The sequence below is a fragment of the Myotis davidii genome, unplaced genomic scaffold (genome assembly GCF_000327345.1).
Source record: "Myotis davidii unplaced genomic scaffold, ASM32734v1 scaffold323, whole genome shotgun sequence".
Taxonomy (NCBI): Eukaryota; Metazoa; Chordata; class Mammalia; order Chiroptera; family Vespertilionidae; genus Myotis; species Myotis davidii.
Window position 1 is genome coordinate 336180 of NW_006295491.1, and position 20090 is coordinate 356269.

The 20090-nt window shown below is 37.8% G+C and overlaps 1 protein-coding gene across 1 annotated transcript in view; it reads left to right on the forward strand.

Annotated features, from left to right (window-relative positions):
* Nucleotides 1-5916: 5916 nt before the first annotated feature.
* The window catches only part of PLRG1 (pleiotropic regulator 1), a 16079-nt gene continuing 1905 nt past the window's right edge, over nucleotides 5917-20090 (forward strand). Inside the window, exons 1-12 of the mRNA XM_006770104.2 lie at nucleotides 5917-6044; nucleotides 7758-7864; nucleotides 9531-9673; nucleotides 10374-10427; nucleotides 11383-11476; nucleotides 11687-11753; nucleotides 13774-13875; nucleotides 14829-14921; nucleotides 17083-17232; nucleotides 17716-17817; nucleotides 18335-18437; nucleotides 19398-19506. Coding sequence (XP_006770167.1) covers nucleotides 6036-6044; nucleotides 7758-7864; nucleotides 9531-9673; nucleotides 10374-10427; nucleotides 11383-11476; nucleotides 11687-11753; nucleotides 13774-13875; nucleotides 14829-14921; nucleotides 17083-17232; nucleotides 17716-17817; nucleotides 18335-18437; nucleotides 19398-19506 — 1133 coding nt within the window. The 5' untranslated portion in view covers nucleotides 5917-6035. The remainder of the gene's footprint in view (nucleotides 6045-7757; nucleotides 7865-9530; nucleotides 9674-10373; nucleotides 10428-11382; nucleotides 11477-11686; nucleotides 11754-13773; nucleotides 13876-14828; nucleotides 14922-17082; nucleotides 17233-17715; nucleotides 17818-18334; nucleotides 18438-19397; nucleotides 19507-20090) is intronic.

Here is a 20090-nt window from a genome sequence, read left to right on the forward strand (position 1 = left end):
TTGTGGCTGAGCAGAGCTCCCCCCATGGGAGTGCACTGACCAACAGGGGGGCAGCTCCTGATTTGAGTGTCTGCCCCCTGGTGGTCAGTGTGTGTCATAGTGACCAGTCATTCCCAGTTGTTCTGTTGTTAGGGTCAATTTGCATATTACTCTTTTATTATATAGGATAGCAGGTTTGGACCAGGAGAGTATGTTTTAAACAATGCTTTGAAGTGGACTCTTGATAATGGTATGAGACCCACTAAATTTCTTTCTTCTCTTGGTAGCATAGGTTGCTTTCCCAAATTCCTTTGACTTGGATTTATAGAAACAAAGTATTATGTTTAAATTAAGTAAAATAATTTATTGGATTTTTTTATATTTGTGTCCCATTTGTTATTTGTACTTTAACATTAGTTTAGTTTTAACTTTTCTTAGAAGAATATACAATCTGACTAAAAAAGCAAATGTGTGTATTAATTAAAATTAGATGCAAAAATACTTTCTTTCAAAATGTAACTGAGGAAAAGTTTATGTTAATAATCTAGGCAGGGCTTTATTTTAATAACAACAGATTCTTGCTGATTTAAAAAAGACTTATATATCAATTGTACCTCAATAAAAATAAATAAAATAAAAAGACTGTAAAGAAGACTAAAACATACTTTTTCTTTTGAGGTGACATTATCCTACTATTACTTTATTTTCACGAATTTACATTTCATCAACTATCAATAAAACCATTATTTAATTTCCAGAAGTTTAAATTTCTTCTAGCATCTTACAAAATCTTGTACAACATTAAAATGTAAACTCCTTTGCATTCCCACTTTTTTCTACTCTGACTGGTCTTCTTGCCATGACCAGTAGGAAGGTGGGAAGGAAGCGGATACATTGGTGAGCCAAACAGACATTCAATAAAAAATTGCAGAATGATGAGTTCATGAGGCTTCATTGAAACATGCCTCAGAGACCAAGCGCTGATCATCACTTATCTGATTTAATTCTTGGAACCACCGAGGTTCATACAGATGATGAAATTGAGGCTAGGAGAAGTAAACTACCCAAGGCAAACAGGTAATAAGTACTAGAACCAGGACTTGACCCAGGTCTGTCTGTCCCTCCAGTCCATGCTCTGTGCCCATCACACCATATTGCCTAACAAACACAAACATTATAAAGAATTTCCTGGTATCTTTTTGCTTTGGTGGTTGTTGTTGCGTTGGCTAGCCCATTGTCTTGGGACTACAGTGTCTCGTACTGGCACACACATTCTTAGCCTTTATTTCCAGTTACATTTTCACTTTTCCTATGAGGGTGGAGGTGTGGATATTCCTGTCTGTATGAGAGGCATGCCTGATGCAGTGATGATAACTATGAGTTTCTTCCATTCTAGTCCTTGTTAGATACTGTTTTCCTGCAGAGTTATTGACAGCTACACTAACACACTAAACTGACTAATATTATAAAGTACATTACCATGTTTTCAAGGATAAGGAATATATTTGCAGAGAGTTTGCTGAACTAAAATACTTCATTTCTTTCAAATGTTGATGCCATTGGTGGAGGAGCAAGGGAGTACTATTTACTCAGTTATGATTTCCGGTCAAGAGTGCAGTGTTCTTCATATTCGCTGATACTATTACATAAGTCAAGGGCAGTAAATCAGTGACAGAAAACACCTTTCGTCCTGCCCAGCAGCTCTCTGGCGCAAAGGGCAGATTTGTGGGCACTGATTGTCAATGCACTTGCTCTTGATAGTTTTACAATTCATGTCAGGCCAAGTTTACAGAGCACAAGGCAATCTGTGTTCATCATATACAGCGCCAACTTTGTGGCCAGGTAGTGTGCTAGGGGCCCAGGATACTTTGATGACCAGGAGAGACTTGCGCCCTATTTTCATAAAGTTTTATGTCTACATGGAGAAGGGCACCAAAGTTTTGGCACCCTACTACATCTGCATTTTGGGGTAGTGATTTTAAGCTGGTTATTAAAGAAAAAGAGACTAAAAAAACCCCCCCAAAAACCCACACCTTTAATCCTCCCCCTTTTCTTCCCAACAGATTCAGATGGAAAGGCCAGCTCCATGAAGGAAATCTTAGCTTTTTCACCTTTGCTTAAGTTGAATTAAATATGGTAGATAGAAAGGCACCAAGCAGGGACTGGTAGCTAGATCACCCTTGTCCCCCTGAAGCAAAAACTTGCCTGTCATGTGTGTCCTACTCTTCCTCAGTTATGTGTACATTGTCCATCTTCATTTTTGAAACCTAAAATCCCATTTTCCTTTTTTTCTCCTTTGTCAAAAATGACATATACACCCAATTTTGCCTCACTGTCTTTAGGAATTTTCATGCTTATGTATTAAAATTTATTTCTCCCTGGTAATCTGTCTCTGTTAATTGATTAGCCCAGCTAAAAGCATTTAGAAGGTGGGAGGAAAAGTATTCTTTTTTAGCCCGCCCACAAGTGGAAGACAGAAAATGAAAACTACTTATAAGATGCCCAGAGCCTCAGACAGGGACAGATGAGGCTTTGAGAACAGTAACTTCGGGACATAACCTCCTTCAGAAGGAAAAGAGATATAAATGGAAAAGGCTTTTGGACTTGAAACAGGTGGTTTGAATGACTGTATGGTTTATATCATACACCTGACACATGGAAGATATTTGATAAATAGCTGTTGAACAAGATCTGAGTGTATGAATAAGTGAGGGAATAAAATAAAATGCTGTTTCTTTCTAAATAGGCATAGCTTTTGAGTAACTATACTAAATTATTGTTAGACTCTGTGTATTTTTCTTGTTGTATCCTGAGCTACAGCTTGGAAACCACTATTCAAGGGGAAATTAATACTAAAGGGTTGGAGGCCTGTTTGCACCAGAGCTTTGATGGGCAAGCCTGAGGCCAGTGTGGTGGTGACCATTGTAATTGGTTCGCCATCCACAATGGGAAAGCCGGGAAGGTGAGATGCGGTTGGCTAGTTCTGGCTCTTGTGGAGAGTCTCCCTCTATTGCCTTGGAAGATGCCACTTTGTCTTTCGTAAGGGAACCAATTGCAACAGAGCATGGCAATATGGGAAACATGGGATATTTTCTTCTTCAACTCAATGCCAATCACAAGAACTAGAGAAGGTGCAGAGATGCTCCCTTGCTTCTGTCACATTGGGACTCAAGACCACAAAGGTGTAATGAACACCTGTTGGAGTTCTGCCCCCTTCTCTTGGAATGACCCCTAAAATGCAGGCGTGGGGCTCCAGTGGTCCTGTTAATATTGTGATCCCTGACCTCTTACTCAATCATATTAACGGCAGCATTCTAGAGAGAAAGTCTACCAACCCCAGCAGCAGAAATAACCCAAACTTCTAACTTTGGTCATTTCATTCTTCTGTGAGACACCTGATGTCCTTCTAATAGTACCCATGCCCTGTTAGGCTGAGATGGCTTCTTTCCTATCATTAGTTTGCTAAGCTAATCCAAAGGGAAAATTAGGATCAAATTTTTAGGACTCAGATTATTTTTTATAGTATAAATTGCACATTAGGAAAATAAGCTGTATTTTTCAAACAATAAATCATTAAAAGTTTTTATACTTAAGTATACAGTATCAGCAGTGGAACTGTAGAAAATAAAAACATATACTTTATTTTAGAGTGTTTTATTGCTATTCATTACAAGTTTTTTCACTAATAATTATTTCTTGAATTAAATTAACAATATTTTCTGTAAAATGCTCTCAGGATTAGATTAATGGCATAATAGACATATTTATTATTTTGAATCTTCCTATCCAGTTATAAAGTATGCAATTTCATTAATTCAAATATTTTTTAATGTCCCTTAAGTTTTTAAAATCTGCCTTGCACATTTTTCATTTAATGCTGTTATAAGATGGTTTTAAACCCCATCATATTTTTAACTACATATATGAAAGTTTGTGATTTCTGAATATTATTTTTGTACTCAGATACCTTAGTGAATTTTCTTATTGTTTCCAACAGTTTCTCCAATTGATTCCTTTCCTTTTTTTTTTTTTTTTCAGGCATAAAATTATACCATTTGCAAAGACAAATAGCTTTGCTTCATTATTTCCTGTTTTACACCACTTATATCATCTTTCATCCAGTTGCATGATTAGTACTTTCAGAAAAAAAGTAAGTGTGGATAATAATGGTGATAGTGGAAATTCTAGTTTTGTGGCTGGCTAATGAGAATGTTAATATTCATCTATAACTGGAAAAATTTTCTTAAAATTTACTATGATTAGAAAGATTGTCCAAGCATTCTTTTTTTTTGTTTCTGACCTCAGAAATTCCAAAAGAAATGAAAACTTTCACCATTCCTTCCTTTTGAATTAGTGAAGAATTATAAATCTTAAAAAATGTGAAAAAAAGACATTGAACCAAACAACTCTAAGAATACTGTGCATAATTAGAGTAGTGTTTGACAAAGATTTTTAAATTGAATTTTAGAGAGAGAGAGAGAGAGACATCATTGTGAGAGCAAAACATCGATTGGCTGCCTCTGGCATGCCCCCTCCCTCATAATCCAGCCCACAGTAGATGCCAGGGCAGAACCAACTTTTTGACACCTGACCAACTGAGCCACACCAACCAGGGTGGTTAAGATTTGTGATCAAGAAAGAAGAAATAATATTTATCATTTTTATGAGTATAAAAATGAGAAAAAAAGCTTCCTATAAAAAACACACACAATAAAATCCGTATAAAAATTGACAATGAAATCTACTCTTATGATTTCCTATCATTGTTCAAAGGCAAAGACCACACATATTTGGAAGAGAATAAAGAGATCTCAGTATTGTTGAGTTTTTTAAAAAGAAGCTTAACCAAGAAGGGAGGCCTTCCTTTAAATTTGTATTATTGGTTTCACAGGAACAGACTTAATGTTTACATTGAAGTTACTATTCCCATCAGCTTTAGGGAAAAATCCTCCTCCCCCTAGGAAGAGCAGCAGCGACCCCTACTGCTCAAATAAGACATCCTGGTGTCGGCGAGGACAGGGATTCTCAATCTGGTCCCAGATCCTTTTAAGAATCCAAAGAAACCTATAGATCCCCCCACCAGAACAAAATTTAGGTTCTTATTAACACAAAATTTGCATACAACAGAGGTAATTCATGGATCTCTGAGCTAGATATAAGGGTCACTGAGCTCTAAAACTTTCAAGTGTATAATTCTGTGAATTCAAGAGATTTTTAAAATTTGGAGCACAATCTAAATCCAAATTACCAAAATCATTACAATGTTTTCATGAGTCTGGATTTATACATTTTTTTGAGGGGGGGGGCAAGGGGGTTAACAAGCTAATAGACCTAATAGACTATTATATTTCCAGGTATATTAGAATCTGGCTTACATTTCTGTGACTTTATTGCCATTTAAAATCATGTTCTATTATAAAGTTATTACTGCCTTTATAATTATATGAAATCTAGCACAGTATGTATTTTAGAATTACGGCATTTCCTTGCAAGCCCTGCCATCAGTGACCACTGTCAGAAAAAAATGAGTTCTCGGCAAAACTCACACTCACATTCAGAGTGATTGCATTTTCAAGTAGGACCTTAATGGGTTTAATGAATTAAAAACTAATGAATTTCTAAATGAGATCATCAGTTCACATCGCTATACTTTTGATAGATTTTTTTCCTCCCTCTCAAAGTATACGCCGTACGCCCTGGGGACAAGTTCAGTGGGGCCGATTAGGTGGAGTAAAAGGCAAGGCCAGTGAAACGTTCGTCCATTCAAGTTTGCGGGCGCGCAATCCCACCCCGTTTTTCTTCATTCCTAGAAACGCACGCGTTGCAGGAGCCTGGGCTCGGGAGACGTGGGACTCCGCCCCAGAGGAGGCCGGGAGGAGAGAGGCCCGCCCCCCGCGCCCGGGCCGCCGGCGGGGACCAGCGCGCGCGGTGCGGAGCTACGTCACATCCGGCGTAGGGGCCCCAGGTTCCGGAAGAGGCTGCACCGTGGTGGCGGCTGTGTCTGCCTTGATGTTTAGTGTCTTTGCTGCCGGAGCCACGGAAAACACGGCAGCATCATGGTCGAGGTAGAGTGACCCTTGGGGGCTGCAGTGTTGGCTCTGGGGCTGCTTTTCGTTGGCGGCGGGCGCGGGGGATCGAGTGTATTGCGACTCTAGCGGGGGTGGAGGCTGCGAGGGGGGCTGGTTTGGCCGAGGCCGGGTGTCCCAAGGTTTTCTGGAGGGAGAGAGGCGGGATGAGAGCACGGCTTGCCGGTTGCGTCCAAGCGGGAAGCCTGAGGTCATGCCTGCCGCCCTGAGTCGACCCTGGGGCCCCGGCGGGGGGCACTGTGTTAGGGGGCGGGCCTTCTGTCCACGTCCGACGGCTGGTACTCGGCGCCCGCGGGGTCGGGCCAGGGGTTCTGTGTCCAATGTAACCGGTGGTCTTCTCTGGTGCTGTTCGCTGTGGCTCTTACTCCAGCCGATCCCCAGGAAAATCTGCCATTCTTGAATGTGAGCATCTTCCCCTCCAGTCATTCTGTTAGCAAGCCTTGCCTCTGTTTTCTCAGAACTATTTCTTGACTTTTGTCAATATACCCACGGCCGACATCTCAGTTCACACCGACATCATCTTTCACCAGGACAGGTGAATTAGCCCTCAGCGGTCTCCTTGTGTCCATTTTTGTTACAACTCCCCTTCTCCCCAACCGGCATGTTTTAAAATGTAAGTTGGTCCTGCTTTTCTTGCTTAAAACCCTTTACTAGCCCTTTGTTATGAGAGCGAAAATACAGACGGTTGCAATGATCTTTAAAAAAAACAACAACAAAAAAAACCTGACCTGCACCTGGTCTATCCATCCTTGCAACCTTATCTTGCATACCAACTCATCCTCTCATCGAATAAATGTAACTGTTCTGCAGCTCCTGGCATTATTTGCATTACTGAACACCTTTGTTCATGGCATTTTTCTCTCTGCCTGGATTGTTTTTATCTTTTTCTCTGTGCAAGGCTAACTTCCTTTCTGCTTAAATGCCACTTCAGAGAGATCTTTCATCATATCCTAAGTTCTTGCTCCATTTTCCCCGTCCCTTGCTTCTTTCCTTCATAGTACTTATTAAAATGCGGAGTTATTTTGCTTATTCTTATTTGTCTTGAGCATAGAGGCCAGACTGTCTTTTCATCATGCCGTTGTTAGCGCCTAGCAGGGTTCCTACCAGACATATAGTAGTAGCTCAGTGTATTTTTATTAGATGCCTGGTGCACGACATTCCTGCACTGAGGGGTTGAGGGGGGTGATTGTCCCTCAGCCCGGCCTGCGCCCTTTCCCAGTCTGGGAGCCCTTGGGGCATGTCCGACTGACACAGAGGCAGGAGAGGCTCTCCACTGCTGCTGCGCTTGCCAGCTGTCAGCCTAGCTTCTGGCTGAACCCGGGAGCGCACTGACCACCAGGGGACAGCTCCTGTGTTGAGCATCTGCTGCTTAGTGGTCAGTGCACATCATGGCGACCGTTGTTCCCCCGCACGCTCCCCCCTTCGGTCGATTTGCACATTAGCCTTTTATTATATAGGAGGATAGGATGACTAATCTTAAGCATCGCTCACTTGGTCAACTTGGGGCTCTAGCCAAACAAGAGCTTCATCTTTTCATCCGAACTTGACTGCCATAGCTTGCTATAAGTAGCTGTGGTGAGTGGTGCAAAGTTTCTTACATTTTTAAACATGTAATAACTAATTTTTAATTTTAATTTAGGTTTGATATGTGTAGTTTGTAGCTAGACGTGTAATTCCACTTTTTCTTTCTAGGAGGTACAGAAGCATTCTGTGCATACACTTGTGTTCAGGTCACTGAAGAGGACCCATGACATGTTTGTAGCCGATAATGGAAAACCTGTGCCTTTGGATGAAGAGAGGTAGGTATAGTTTCCTTCTTAATTGCTAGACTAGTTAAATTTCTAATATTGGGGGACGAGAGCAGGGAGAGGGGAACCTTTAAAGTTAGTGAGTGACACTAACAGACACAATTGGTCTATTCAATAACCAGTAGTGTTAGGGCATAATTTAAGCTGATTTGACTTTTTTTTTTTGCCTTATCTTGTACATTAATTAGTTAATTGCATTTTACAAATACTCAGTAATTTAAGTGAGTCCCTTTTATGTGTAATGTTTTATAATTAGTCATTTTGAATGTGCTTCAGCTTCTCTCCCACTGCTCTCAGAGCCTTGCTGAGCTGAACTGTACCTGGCCAGTACTTCTACTCCCATCTTTTTCTTATTAGTATGATGAAGATTTTTGGTAGCATATTTTTAGTTCTACATGTCCAGCTCCAGTCTGGGATTTACATTATGTGCAATGTTCCTCACTTGCTATTTACCCTTCTTTTAGAATCTGCTTAATTACTCAAACAAGCATTTATATTTAATTTGTAAAGTGTACTGTTTTTTTTTTAAATATATTTTATTGATATTTTACAGAAAGGAAGGGAGAGGGATAGAGAGTTAGAAACATCGATGAGAGAGAAACATCGATCAGCTGCCTCTTGCACATCTCCTACTAGGGATGTGCCCGCAACCCAGGTACATGCCCTTGACCGGAATCGAACCTGGGACCTCTCAGTCCGCAGGCTGACTCTCTATCCACTGAGCCAAACCAGTTTCGGCCTGTTTTGTTTTTTTAAAGAATAGTTTATTGGTTTTTTTCTCTAGAAAAAGAGGAAGAGAAAGGGGGGGAGAGAGAGAGAGAGAAATGCAAGCACCCATAACCTGGGCATGTCTCCATGACTGGCAATTAAACCGGCAGCCTCCTCATGCATTGGATGATGCCAGGGCTAAAGTGGACTATTTTTAAAAGTAATATAAGTACAATTTAAAAACAATCTTTGAACTAATTAAGTACTTTGATTAGTTTTAACTTTTTTTGATATATCCAGTAAAGGTTACTAGAAAACTTTTACTATATTTTTATATTTAGGCATTTGAAGGAAAATATATTGACTTCCAGGGTTTTTTAAAGATACTTTAGTTTCTATATATTTTAAAATCAGATCCTTGATAACTCATGAATCATTGATTTACAAACTATAACAATATTTGGATTTGATGGATTCTGTGTGGGAGATTGTGAATAAAAGTGTGGAAATGAGCCCTGGCTGGTGTGGCTCAGTTGGTTGAGCATCGTCCCATACACCAAAAGATTGCTGGTTCAATTCCTGGTCAGGGCACATGTCCAGGTTTTGGGTTCCATCCCAGGTGATGTTGCATACAGAAGGCAACTAATCGATGTTTTTCTCTCCCATCAGTCTCTCTCTCTCTCTCTTTCTCTCCCTCTCTCTCTCTCTCCCCCTTCATTTCTCTCCAAAAATTAATAATAGCATTTTTTTAAAAGGGGGAAATGAACTTGGAAATTTTGAGCTTTTTAAAGTGCAGTTTTACTTTAAAATCTTTATAGAAAATTTTTCTACATGATTAGGCAAACCTAATAAGCTATTTAAGTACTTGTTTCCTGGCTACCTGTGAATGTGTTTATATTGGGGAATATATTTAAAGATACATTCTTACGCTTACAACTTTTTAAAACAGTCACAAACGAAAAATGGCAATCAAGCTACGGAATGAGTATGGCCCTGTGTTGCACATGCCTACTTTGAAAGAAAGTTTTAAAGAGAAGGGTGCTCAGAATGCATCAGATTCATATGGTCATAAACAGTATCCTGCAAATCAAGGTGAGTGTGGCATTGTCAGAAATGTAAGGGCTTATGTGTGAATTTTAAAAATAGATACATGAAATCTGTTATTAGTACCCCTCCTGGGAGGACTAATTAGAGCCAAACCCTCTTTAACACCTATACCTGTATTGATTTCCCCATTGGAGTAGGGAGTGAGGTTATTGGTTGGTAGATTTTTTTCTGTAGGAAATGGGGTAATGGTAGTATAATGATGGCAGAAATTCTTAGGATATGGAGAAGGTCATGATGGAGATAAAGAAAGAATTCTTCATATGTGGGTAGACTATCACTTTTTTCAGAAAGATGACATTAAGTACTGAAATTGTAATGAATTAAAAATAATCCAAGATCCTCCAGGGAAACCATTTGCTTAGAAGAAAAAACAGTGGATTATTACTTTATAGGATGATCGCTACACACCATTGCCCTATGGTCATTGCACAACTTTCTTGACATGTTAGCAAATGGTCAAGGAAATCACTATATATGTGATCTTTAGAAGTCAAAACAAAAATGATCAACTTACCTTATTTTTGAGGCTTGAGTTTAGTTGTGAAATTTTTAGAAATCTGGTTGATAATTTAATATTTAATTTATTAAAAGAGATAATACTAGTACATAAGATAAATTTTGCCATTGATAAATCTCTCTTCCTATCCTCTTCCTATCTGTCTCTCTCTCTCCTTCTCTCTCTCAGGACAAGAAGTTGAATATTTGGTGACCGGTACACATCCCTATCCACCAGGACCTGGTAAGTGATCTGCATATTGAAAAAGTCTTACTGTCACATGTATTTCTGTGAATGAGCTAATAATATGATTCCCATAGCCTATAAAGTATAAAATAAGCTCAATAGCCAGGCATCCAGGCATAGCTTTTTAGATGATAATGAACTCATATTTAGTATCACAAGCATTTATTTGGCAGACATACTTAGCCAGTTAACTGCCACGATATTTTGAATTTAATTTAAAAAGGTCCGCTGCTTGCGTCTATAGACGCTTATGGCATACACATCGTTAAGCATCTATATTTTTTTATTCACTGTGCTAGGAATTCAAAGACACTAAGACTGCTCCAGACTAAGACAAGCTTATTATTTGGAGGTTTAGGCAGACATAAATATCACTAAGCTTATAAAAATGATGCTAGAAGCATTAGTATAGAAGCAGCTATGATAGAAATGTTTCCTGGTGTGTGCGTATGGAGGAATTGGCACACAAATGGAGTGGCCAGTATAACAGGGTAGAAGGTAAAAAATCTTAGTATATTTAGGTTCTAGTAATTTTAGAGTACAGAATTCACGATAATGAAAGTATAGGAGAATTACTGCTTCTTGTTATATGTTATACATTTACTCTTTAAAACATTCTGTTAGTATTTAGGGAACTGCTTAATTTTTATATCTGATGGTAATATCCCAAGATTATAGAAATTTAACTTTACTGTCTTAGACTTTGCTAATACCAAGCTGCTTGAGATTAAATTAAATTTGAGTTATATATTGTTAGGCAATATTTGTGGTAAAATGCTAGTGACAAAAGGCATACAAAACGTAATCAGTTTTTGAAATGTCATCACCTAGAGATAATCACCGTTCCCTTTTTGGTATGGTTTCCTCCAGTGTTTTATTTTAAATGCATGTGAATAAAAACAAAGATAGCTACTAAAAGGTTTTCTGTGTGTGTTTTTTTTAATTTTAACAGGGGTTGCTTTAACAGCAGATACTAAGATCCAAAGAATGCCAAGTGAATCAGCTGCACAGTCCTTAGCTGTAGCATTACCTTCTTCTCAGGCCAGGTATGAAATATGCTTCTCATTATAAGGATTTTGCAAGCACAGTTCACTGTTCACATTTTTTCCTCACTTTTAAATTTGTTTCTTTGTAAGTGTGTATTACAGGACATTTTTCTTTATCAGTGCTTACAAAAATTTAACATATAAAACTCATTCTGCAAAACATGTGATTGGAGGGATTAAGTACTTAGAATCTGATGTTTTTTGTTTCAGGGTTGATGCCAATCGTGCTGCACCTGCTGGAGGCTCTGACCGCTCACAGCCTGCAGGGATGACTTTGGTAAGTTTCTCTGTGTCTGATCACACTGTAGGTGTCTACCTTTTGGAATACGTTGCCTGGTTTCCCTTTATTCTATTTAAATTTCCCCCAAATTTAATTTGCTAGTGAATTGACATATTTTTTGGAATTTCAAATTGTGTTAACTCTGTGTCTGTTTACACATTGTTTATGTTTATTTTGGTAAAAATAATGTGATGTTGCTCTTTATTATCCACTGCTTAAAATATAAGAAATTTTATTCTGAGACTTGTATAAGTATGTTTTAGATATGAAAAGCCTTTTTAACGCATTGTGTACCACATAGAAATCTCTAAGACATGCGCCAGGGACTGCACGTTTTTGGGCAAACTGCACGTTATTTAAATCATCATAACTACAGCTCATAATGCACTTGGGTGGATCTTTACGAGGTGATCTCCTTGCACCCCCAGGGGAAGGGCTGGACAGATTTGTCTCTGGTTCCGGAGAGCCTTCATTATTGTCATCCATTATCCAGTCTCTTCCACAGATAGCAGAAACTGTTTATACTTCATTTTTGCTTGTGGATTGAGGACGTTGTACACTCTAAATGAATTGAAAAGTCCACAGTTTATAAGGTACAACACTGGACTGTGCTGCGCCAGCATGGCCAAGAGTGGGGGGGGGGGGGTGAAAAGATTAAGGAAAGACATACAGAATAATAGCTGGGTCTCGGTGGGACGTTGCTCCCTGAAGAGGAGACAATGCCAGTGCCCACAGCCGTGTCTTTATTTTATAGCAGATGCCACGAGGCAAAGTGGGGGCGTGATCACGTTTACAGTATTCTCGTGAGTGTCAACCTCACTCAACTACATGCACCCGAACTCTATCACAAGGCACGTGGGGCTACGTGTTCGGACCATAGGTTCAATCATAGCCGTTGGCTATGATTGTGCTGGGAGGACCCTGCCCTCCAGCTGGGACTTGCATGTGGCAGTGAGAGGACCCTGTCCTTTCATTAGTCTGAGGCTTGAACCTGGCCAAAACACTGTAACCGCGCCCCACAGTGGACAAGACAGTGTGTTGACATCTAAGGTCCATAACAGATGGCCCGCGAAACACAAGAACACTCGTGGGCCGTCCTTAACAGATGGTGCGTGAAACACAAGAAAACTTGTGAGCGGTACAAAATGTGTTAAAATTAAACTCTCAGTTGATTTATACAGTTGAGTACTAAAAGTTGATAAGTAAATGGCAACTACTGTTATTGGTAGAAGTGGTTAGAGAAAGAATACCTGAAAATATGCTGTCACTTGAAATACGTGTCAGCTTTACTTCTTCAGCATATTATGCACTTGGTTTGACTTTAGGAAGTGAATAGTTCTCCCACCACATCCTGTTTTTAGTCTCCATTTGCAGGTCTCTGCTCAGGCTTTCTGCCTCCTTTGGAGGAAGTAATGTTAGCTTCTTGAGGGTAGGAACTTTATGGGCTTAAGTATTTTTCAATAAATGGATACTGTAACAGTAGATGGTATATTAATATATTAGCTAGAATGCCTTAGAATAGTATTGAAATATTTGGGGGGAAGATAGAAGGACCTATCAATGACACCATTGCAATATTAAATCAATGATGTTAAAATATGACAATGAAGGGCAATGGCATTAATCCACTATGGTCACTTTAAAAATGAGGCACATAGGTTACATAATTTTTACCGAAGGTCAATAAGCTGTTAATTGGTAGAGCTGGGTTTTGAACTTATGCACAGTGATATATGCTGTTCAATGTTCTGCCTCTCTGATTTTTAAATTGCTTTTTTAAATTAACATAATAAAATACAGTTTTTATTAGAAATCTTAGGCTCATTTTCTAGTTATGCAAACATGTTTAGCTGCCCTTTCTCTTCACGGGGTAGAGGGAGCTGCTTTCAAAAATTCCCTCTTTGAATTTCCATTTCTGAGAAAACTTAATAAATCCCCTCTTTGCATTTCTATTTTTGATAACATGAAAACTCAAGTGTGATATTTTTAATAATAATGTAATCTATTCCACACGTAGGCTGTTATGGAGGGTGGCAATGCCAAGAACTCTGCACTCATGGCAAAGAAGGCCCCAACAATGCCAAAACCCCAGTGGCACCCGCCATGGAAACTCTACAGGGTGAGTGAATCTGTATATTATTCCACTACATGAAACGTGATCACTACTTTCCACTGGACAAGAGCTACAAATAGAATAAGGAGGAAAAGGAGTGAAAATGGGAACTGGTAAAGAGGTTGGATGGGGGAAGTGACTTAAGCACTATCTAAAATATCTTGGAAAACAGACTTGTATTTTGTATAAAATATTGATAGAAAGCTACTAAATGTGGAGAGCAGGCGAAATAAATGTAATAATGTGCTTGAGGTATTTAATATGGAGCTGAAGGGGAAAAACAGTATTTAAGTACATTTCTTTGGCTCTAACTGATTATCTTTTAAATTATAGTAAATTAAAATGATTTAAAATGTACCAGATCTAAAGTAAAATGTATATAGTAGGGAAGTTGCACAGCTACTTATAATTTAAATATGTTATGTTTTACTCTTCAGAATATCATACAGTAAAATAGATTTTCTTTTGGTGTACAGATCTAATAAATTTAATAGCTGTATAGATTTGGGTAGCCACTACCACAACCAGGATATAGAAGTTTCATTTTTTATATCCATACCCTTCCCTAACTCTGGCAACCATTTGTTTTCCATCACTGTGTCTTTTCAACTGCGTCACATAAATGGAATCATTCAGTGTGTTCCTTTTGAGACTTTCTTCACTCAGCTTAATGCCTTTGAGATTCATCCAAATTGTTGCAAGCATTAATACATTCCTTTCTATTGCTGAGTAGTATTCCATTGTATAGATATACCACAGTTTGTGCATTCATTCATGGATTGAAGGTAATTTAATACTTGTATCATTCAAAACTCTAATTGTCAAATAAACTTATATTCTTATCATTGGAAGATGTTGGAGGTCAATTTAAATTTGAATGAACTTTAACTTACATGTAATGATAAAAAATTGAATAACCTTTAACTTATGTGTCTACGCATTCTACATTCTGAATACAGGTGATCAGTGGGCATCTTGGCTGGGTTCGATGTATTGCTGTGGAACCTGGAAATCAGTGGTTTGTTACTGGATCTGCTGACAGAACTATAAAGGTAATAAGGAGGGAACTGCTTTGTATTTTCCATGCACATTTAATCTGTTTTAAGTTATTTCCTGAGGAAATTGCTCTTGTAGTTCCTTTGACTTCTTAGACCTAAGTAAAACTTACTTTCTATACCAGTTAAAAGTTCCATGTGTTTTAAAAAGTGGTATTTAAACAACAGTTTTTTCCAAACAATATGCTGACTACCTACCACAGATTCCTTGATATTTAAGTTTTTTCCTCTCTGGTTATAAAATTAAAGAATGGTCATCTATAAAAAAATGTGGAAAGTAGAGAGAAATATAAAAGAACGTAGACCCATATATAATCCTACCACAGTGAAGTATTTGAATGAATTTCTCTTTAGTTTTTATTTCTGTGCATATGTATCAGTGCATTTTCTTCTGAGTTTTTTCCTTCGTGTATATATTTGTGTATCTTTTAAAAATCATGCTTGGTAATGCAATTTTCACCCTTACTCTTTGCACTTAACATTATATCAAAAGCATATTTCTGTGAAAAAGCTAACATCTTTTTAAATGGTTCCAAGGAAGTACATCACTTATATATCCTATAATCTATTTTCTTTCAATTTTTTATATTTATTGATTTCAGGAAGAGAGAAAAAAACAGAGATTTGTTGTTTCACTTATTTATGCATTCACTGATTGATTTTTCCATGTGTCCTGACTGGGGATCAAACCCGCAACCTTAGCATATCGGATGAGCTACCCAGCCATGGCCAGCCTTTTCTATTTTTAAATTACTTTATTTTCAATTCTCAGAAATGGAATTAATGGGTCAAACATTTGTTTAAGTTGGCACCCAAAGCACAAATTATTTTCTAAAATGGTTAATTGATACTTACAGTGTATGAGAGGATTCTTTTTCAGCTTATTGATTGTTTATGTTTAAAATTTCTATTCATATGATAAGCAGAAATGGTTATCCAATCTTTCAAAAATTGTTCATATAGAATTTTTAGTGAGGAACAATTTTTTCATACCTTATAAAACTACTTTTAGGGTTTTTAAAATATTTTTTTTATTGAGTTGTAATTGACATAAAATATTAGGTTAATTTTAGGTGTACAACATAATGATTTGCCATTTGTTTTATTGTGATATGATCACCAAAAAGTCCAGTTAATATCTGTCGTGGTACATAACTACAAGTTTTTTTTTCTTGTGATGAGAACTTTTAAGATGTACTCTCAGCAGCTTTCAAATATGCAGTCTAGTATTATTAGCTGCATTCAACATGCATACATAATGACATCCCCATAACTTACTAATTTGTAACTGGAACTTTGTACCCTTTGACTCCCTTCACCCATTTTATCCGTCCTCCACCTTGGCTTCTGGCACCTCCAGTCTGTTCTCTGTATCTTTGAGCTTAGTTTTTCAGGTTTTTGTTTCTGTTTTAAATTCCGCATATAAGTGAGATCATGTTCTATTTGTCTTTCTTAACTTAATTTGTTTAGCATAATGCCCTTAAGGACAATTCATATTGTCCCAGGTGGCAAGTTTTTTTTTTTTTAATGGCCCCATAATATTCCATTGTATGTATATATACCACATTCTCATTATGCATGTATCAGTTAATGAACACTTAGTTTAGTTTCCTTACAGGTTTTTTGTTTTATTTTTAATCCTTACCTGGGGACATGCTTAGGGGGAGAGAGAGAAACATCAATGGCACATCCATAGGTTGCCCTTGGTGAACCTGCCAACCGGAATTGAACCCAAGACCCAGGTCTGTGCCCTGCTCAGGAATGGAACCTGGAACTTTTCGGTGCACAGGACATTGCTCACCCAACTGAGCTACTGCAGCCAGACTCCATAGGGTTTTTTTCAGTTGTTGCCATTCTTGGCTAATTTAATACTATAACATTCATACTTTTGTTAACAATGATATCCTTTCTTTGTTAAAAATTTTAACTTTTTGTCATCTGTTACAAATATTTTCCCAGTTTGAGCTTGCCTTTTAATTCTGATTTCCCCCTTGCTTTTCTTTTCTTTTTGAGGGGGAGGGGTTTTGGAAGATTAAAAAAATATTTTTATATGTTCATAACTTTCACATTTTGGAGACTTAATTTTAATATCAGGATCATAAAATTTTTGTTTTGGAATAACCAACAAGGAGAAAAATGAAATATTCTTTGATTGCAGATCTGGGACTTGGCTAGTGGCAAATTAAAACTGTCATTAACTGGGCACATTAGTACAGTTCGTGGTGTGATAGTAAGCGCGAGGAGCCCATACCTGTTTTCCTGTGGAGAAGACAAACAGGTCAAATGCTGGGATCTTGAATATAATAAGGTAAGCTTGGATATAAGTTTTGAAAACAATGATTCTCTGAGATCTGCTCCTGTTGAAGTGGATCAGTGATGAAAATAGCCAAATCTGAGCATCAGAAGACCTTCCAGTCCACCTGATGCATGATCTCTCTAGTTCTGAGAAGCAAAAGTATAAAGTAATTTAACATAATAAGAGTGTGTGTGTGTGTGTGTGTGTGTGTGTGTGTGTGTGTGTGTGTGTGTTAAGGTGACAGTGGATAACTGAGGACTTGGTGCTGGATGAATGAGGTTGGGGTGGGGAAGTAGGGACATACGTGTTTGAAAGGCTGATCAGTTCTGAGCAATGATGAAAAGGTTTGACTACTGACCTTTGTAATTATGAAGGTTTCTACACTTGACCTGAGCTCAGACTTGAATTGAAGAAACAAATAAAAACTCCACACATTAGGAGCCACAGGTTTTCTTTCTAATTATAGAAATTCTAACTTTCCTGCTATATTTGTAGGTTATAAGGCACTATCATGGACATCTGAGTGCAGTGTATGGTTTGGATTTGCACCCAACAATTGATGTGCTGGTAACCTGTAGTCGTGATTCAACTGCACGGGTAAATGGAATAGAGCTTGGTGTTTATCTTTATATACATTGCATCTTATACATATTTGGTATTAGAGTCATACATTGTTTGGTAAAGAATTAAATATTGTTACTTTGACTCACCAATAACCAAGTCCCTCTGTTCCTGGCTTGTTTTTACACTTTCATCTTCCGTTCTGTGGCCTCACCAAGTTTATTGGAAATGCCCTGCCTCTGAAATGTGACACTCTCACAATCTGTCCTGCCATCGCAGATTTCATTTAATAGTTCCATTATACCTATCCTTACACTTTCAGTCTCCTACTCTTTTAGGCCCCCCTCTCCACCCCCCAATCCATCAGCTGTCTCTTATCTATAACCCCCAGCCAGCTTTGAAATTATTCTCTCTCATTTAAGGCTTTCTTTATATTCAGGCACTATTGCGTATTAAATTCCCAACCTTGAGTTCATTCAGTTATCTGCCTGAGCTATGAATACCTATTCTCTTTGACAGTATGTCTATTGTGTGTGTGTGTGTTTTTTTATAGATTTGGGATGTGAGAACTAAAGCCAGTGTACATACATTGTCTGGACATACAAATGCAGTTGCTACAGTGAGGTGTCAAGCTGCAGAACCACAAATTATTACTGGTAAAATTCATACTTTCAAGTTTACCATGTATTCATATCAATACATTATTGTACATGTATTTTTCATGCTTGCTGTGACTCTCGCTTTGTATTGTGTATACCATGTTTCTTTGTGCATTTGAAATTTATTGTAGTAATATTTTACTCTGTTATGTCAGACTTTTTACATATCATAGACTATGTCATACACAGTCTTATGTAATGTCTGATAGCATCAGAATTACTGGTATAGAAAATTAAAATTAGAAGACAAGATACCCTGACTTCAGTAATCTTTAGAACAGGTTTGAGTCTTGTTTTAATTAAAAGAAGGTTAATAACAATGGATCTTTACTCTAAGACTAGAAAATAATTCTGTGATGTATTTTATTAACTAATTTGAATTTTTTCCTCCACTTCCACTAGGGGATAACTTCATGTATTTGTTTTATCTGTTATTGGCATTTGTTCAAGCTGTTCAGTTGACAGTGCATCAAGCATGTATTACATTCTTGTTGTTGCTAATCCTTACCCAAGCATAATTTTCCATTGATTTTATGAAAGTGAAAGGGAGGGAGGAAGGGAGAGAGAGAGAAAGAGAGAGAGAGAGAGAGAGAGAGAGAGGAGAGAGGAGAGAGAGAGAGAGAAATACTGATGTGAGAGAGACACGTCGATTGGTTGACTCCCACATGTGCCTAACAGGGGCGGGGGTAGAACCTGCCCTTGACTGGGAATCTAACCTGTGATCCTTCTGTGCACCAGCCAGTACTCTATCCATTGAGTCCTGTGGGCCAGGTCTACATTTTTTTAAGAATTAAATTTAAAACCAACCTAAAATTTTGGAAGTACAAAGCAACTAGCCAAGAGTTTATATGACTTTCATTTATTATATATGTGTCTATAGAGAATACTTCATATTTTACTATAGCTTCGCATTCTTTTTCCTGATCTGTGTTTTGGGGATATGCATTTTCGTTATAGGAAGCCATGACACTACAATACGATTATGGGATTTGGTGGCTGGAAAAACAAGAGTCACATTAACAAATCACAAAAAATCAGTGAGAGCTGTGGTGTTACATCCAAGACAGTAAGTATGTCTTTCCAATTATTTTCTCCTTCCTTTAGTTTTTGGTATAGCAGAGGAATACCTACTTTAGTACTACTTTGTAGTCATTTAGACACTCATTTACAGACCTTTTCCCTGTGTGGTATTTTGCTTCATGAGCTATATGTGATGAGATTTTCTACATGGTAAATAATGTCAAATGAAACAATATGAATAAGTCATATTTAAAAACTGGATGTCAAAATAGAAGCTAAGAGTAGCTAGATTTAATGTTTTGGACATAAGTGTTGTTTATTGTACACTGAGATATACATAGAATAGTTGAGTTCTTAAGGGGGAAGTTAATATACATAGGGAAAAAAAGGTAGGAACTATGAACAGTATAGTCAGGATATCCAAGGAGGTGGAGCATAATATCCCAAGCTATTGTTTGTTATATCACATCACCCTGACATTTTTCTGTCCATTTTCATGTATTTTCTCTTTTTCTTCTCCCTTTTTGCCCTCTCCCCCTTCCCTCTCTTCTACTTTTTTTCCTCTTCCTGTCTTCTTTACTCCCTTTCTTTCTCTCTCACTCCCTTTCTCTCTCTCTCTTCCTCTTTCCC